Source organism: Engraulis encrasicolus, chromosome 22 (genome assembly GCF_034702125.1).
Source record: "Engraulis encrasicolus isolate BLACKSEA-1 chromosome 22, IST_EnEncr_1.0, whole genome shotgun sequence".
NCBI classification, from domain to species: Eukaryota; Metazoa; Chordata; class Actinopteri; order Clupeiformes; family Engraulidae; genus Engraulis; species Engraulis encrasicolus.
Window position 1 is genome coordinate 14,955,740 of NC_085878.1, and position 4,069 is coordinate 14,959,808.

The following is a 4,069-nucleotide window of genomic DNA, read 5'->3' on the forward strand; positions in this document are numbered from 1 at the left end:
CTCAATCAAGAAGCAGCTATCACGCTATAACTGCCCCATAGACACTTAGCTATCATATCATGTATGTTACTTTTTACCCAGAATGCTAGGCAATAAGGAAATTGCCGCTTTCAAACTCCATAAATAGAAAAATGTAAGCATTTTGATTAAACAAGAAGAAATCCTGTCTCACTAAATGATACCATGAAACCAAAGTCAGTCTTTTTAGGTCATTTCAGCTTACTGCAGGGATCCCTTTAACTCATTGATGCCTAAAGCACCTGCAAAAGGTGCCTTCGGCCTATAAGCATCAATGGCTACTTTTACATAACGTTTTTGATTCCAAATGAATAATTCAGAATTTTATAGTTAGGTCGAGTTTGCTTTGATCTTTCATTTAATTCCGAATAGTGAAGTGTTTACATGACATTTTCAAAGCGGAACTAAGCTTTATTCAGTGAGTTAATTCTGAATTAAATGTCTCATGTAAACGTAGCCAATGGCTTAAAACCCACAGCAGCTTGCGTTTCTATTCTAATATAGTGCAAGTGCAGCGCCATAGTAGCCCTGCAGTAGATGCCCATGTTGTTGACAGCCAACTGCTGACATACTCTATTTGTTTGTTTGCTTTGGCTTGTGTTTGTTTTAGAGAGCACATGGCGCCGTACATCATCCCAGCCGGCCTGGTGGTGGTGGAGGAGATGCCCCGCAACCAGATGGGCAAGGTCAACAAGAAGGACCTGCTCAAGCAGTTCTCCTCAGGCTGACCCACCCAGCCAGCCAGCCAGCCAGGGCCAGACCACCAGGCCTACCATCACCACCACCCCTCTGCTCAAGCAGTTCTCCTCAGGCTGACCCACCCAGCCAGCCAGCCAGGGCCAGACCACCAGGCCTACCATCACCACCACCCCTCTGCTCAAGCAGTTCTCCTCGGGCTGACCCAGCCAGCCAGCCAGCCAGGGCCAGACCACCAGGCCTACCATCACCACCACCCCTCTGCTCAAGCAGTTCTCCTCAGGCTGACCCACCCAGCCAGCCAGCCAGCCAGGGCCAGACCACCAGGCCTACCATCACCACCACCCCTCTGCTCAAGCAGTTCTCCTCAGGCTGACCCACCCAGCCAGCCAGCCAGGGCCAGACCACCAGGCCTACCATCACCACCACCCCTCTGCTCAAGCAGTTCTCCTCAGGCTGACCCACCCAGCCAGCCAGCCAGGGCCAGACCACCAGGCCTACCATCACCACCACCCCTCTGCTCAAGCAGTTCTCCTCAGGCTGACCCACCCAGCCACCCAGCCACCCAGCCAGGGCCAGACCACCAGGCCTACCATCACCACCACCCCTCTGCTCAAGCAGTTCTCCTCAGGCTGACCCACCCAGCCAGCCAGCCAGCCAGGGCCAGACCACCAGGCCTACCATCACCACCACCCCTCTGCTCAAGCAGTTCTCCTCAGGCTGACCCACCCAGCCACCCAGCCAGGGCCAGACCACCAGGCCTACCATCACCACCACCCCTCTGCTCAAGCAGTTCTCCTCAGGCTGACCCACCCAGCCAGCCAGCCAGCCAGGGCCAGACCACCAGGCCTACCATCACCACCACCCCTCTGCTCAAGCAGTTCTCCTCGGGCTGACCCACCCAGCCAGCCAGCCAGGGCCAGACCACCAGGCCTACCATCACCACCACCCCTCTGCTCAAGCAGTTCTCCTCAGGCTGACCCACCCAGCCAGCCAGCCAGCCAGGGCCAGACCACCAGGCCTACCATCACCACCACCCCTCTGCTCAAGCAGTTCTCCTCAGGCTGACCCACCCAGCCAGCCGGCCAGGGCCAGACCACCAGGCCTACCATCACCACCACCCCTCTGCTCAAGCAGTTCTCCTCGGGCTGACCCACCCAGCCAGCCAGCCAGGGCCAGACCACCAGGCCTACCATCACCACCACCCCTCTGCTCAAGCAGTTCTCCTCAGGCTGACCCACCCAGCCAGCCAGCCAGGGCCAGACCACCAGGCCTACCATCACCACCACCCCTCTGCTCAAGCAGTTCTCCTCGGGCTGACCCACCCAGCCACCTAGCCTTACCACCACCGCTACCACCAACCCCATCATCTGCCTGCTCAAGCAGTTCTCCTCGGACTGACCCACTCAGCTACCCAGCCAGGACCAGACCACCACCACCACTACCACCACCCATCTGCTCAAGCAGTTCTCCACCAGCCCTACCACCACTACCACCACCACCATTATCCCCCTACTCAAGCAGGTCTCCTCGGGGTGACTCACCCAGCCCTCTGCTAGGACCAGACCACAAGGCTTACTACTACCAACACCCTGCTCAAGCAGTTTTCTCCCCCAGCTGACCTACCCAGCCACCCAGCCAGGGCCACTCCACCACCACTATATCACCCCCGTCCCCCACAAGCCAGACAGGGACAGAAGGAGCAGAGAGATGGAGGGAGAGAAAGAGAGATGAGAAGAAAGAAGGGGGGATGAGGAGAGGGAGAAGAGAAGAGAAGAGAAGAAAAGAAAAGAGACATAACACAGCCACCATGCCCCTAGCCAGCCAGACAGGAACAGAAGGGTCAGGGAGAGAAGAAGGGAAAAGAGAGACAGAGAGAGGAGGACACGAAGAGAGAGCAGGGGGGTGAGAGAGAAGAGGGGCAGAGGAATGGAAGCCAGGGGAGAGAGAGAAAAGAGGAACAAAAGGGAAGAGAGAGAGAGAGAGAAAGAGAGCAAGAAGGGCATCTCCCTGTCTGCTCCGAGGACAGCTCTGCCAGCTCTCAACACTGTCCAGGTCATCTGGCGAAGGTTGACGTGCCACAGCCGGCCACTGCTCGCTGTCCAGGGGGTTGCCACAGGGGGATGGTGGTCATCAGGGCCGCTCGCTGATAGCTTTGGCTAGGCCCTGGACAAAAGTCATCTGAAAGGGCCCCATCACCCAACACATGCAATGTAATGAGGACCCGATTCTGGGACCCCTTCTACCGACAACCAACACCCTTTGCCTTCCCCTCGTGGGTTCCCTGGTGGTGGTGTTGTTGTTGGTGGTGGTGGTGGTGGTGGTGTAGTAGTGTAGTGTTCTTGAGGGAGTGCACTGCCTTAGGTGTACCGGCTTTGGTCTGCTCAAAGACCCTGCGCCTTTGATAAGACATTCAAATCACAGCCTACTGAACCACAGTCCTTGTTGCCCTCTCTGCCTCTTGACATAAGTGTTTTTTTATTCAAGCACTGTTTTGTTTTACGACATACTGTAGGTGTTTGGGTTTTAAAGCACTGGAAATAAATGAAACAGCCACAGATACAATGAAATGGATGATCGAGCCAGCCATGGTTTAAAAATTCATTCATAATAATGTGAAGGTGCTGATGAAAGTAGTGTTAATTGATGCTGCATATTTTATATAAAGGTACTGTATTTTCAGTATGGAACAAAAATGCAATGCATATATTAATGGTTAACAGTGTACAATCGTAATGTGATTTTGATGAAAGATTAAATGGTGGTCAGAATCTGTAAAAGATGTAAAAGAATAAATGTAAAAAAAATGTAAAAGAATAAATCACTTAATTTTGTAATCAAATGCTTCTGTGTACATTAATATTCAACACATAACACATTTAAATTTTCCAATCCAAAGAAGAATAACAGATGGAAAAGTTGATTTGACAAGGTATTCACACCAAACTCGTATTTTGTGTGTGTGTGTGTGTATGTGTGTGCTTGCGTGTGTACGTTCGTGCGTGCGTGTGTGCGCATGCGTGCGTGCGTGCGTGTGTGTACTGCACCCATCTACCTTCGTGAGGCCACTGCTATTGGAGCACACCAACAAGGTGGGCCCCGTATCCTGGACCCCACATGTTTTGACCCTTTTTGCTGGGGTAGTTTTGTTGTTACAAAACATTTTCTTACTGACTCGTTAGGGTTAGGGATTGTTTTGGTTTGGGTACAGTTTAGTATTTTTAGTATTATATTAGCTCTTTTTAGGGTTAATGTGAATGGAAGTCAATGGGAGGGCCCCACAAAGATATTAAGGTGAGGCTGTATGTGTGTGAGTGTGAGTGTGTATGTGTGTGCTAGAGACCCCAGTGTCTCC

General features: G+C 52.5%; 1 protein-coding gene across 1 annotated transcript in view; it reads left to right on the top strand.

The window, feature by feature from the left end:
- The window catches only part of acsf3 (acyl-CoA synthetase family member 3), a 77,519-nt gene extending 73,988 nt beyond the window's left edge, over nt 1-3,531 (top strand). The window contains exon 10 of the mRNA XM_063188711.1: nt 629-3,531. Within this exon, the coding sequence (XP_063044781.1) occupies nt 629-746 (118 nt within the window). The 3' untranslated portion in view covers nt 747-3,531. The remainder of the gene's footprint in view (nt 1-628) is intronic.
- The last annotated feature ends 538 nt before the right edge of the window (nt 3,532-4,069 follow it).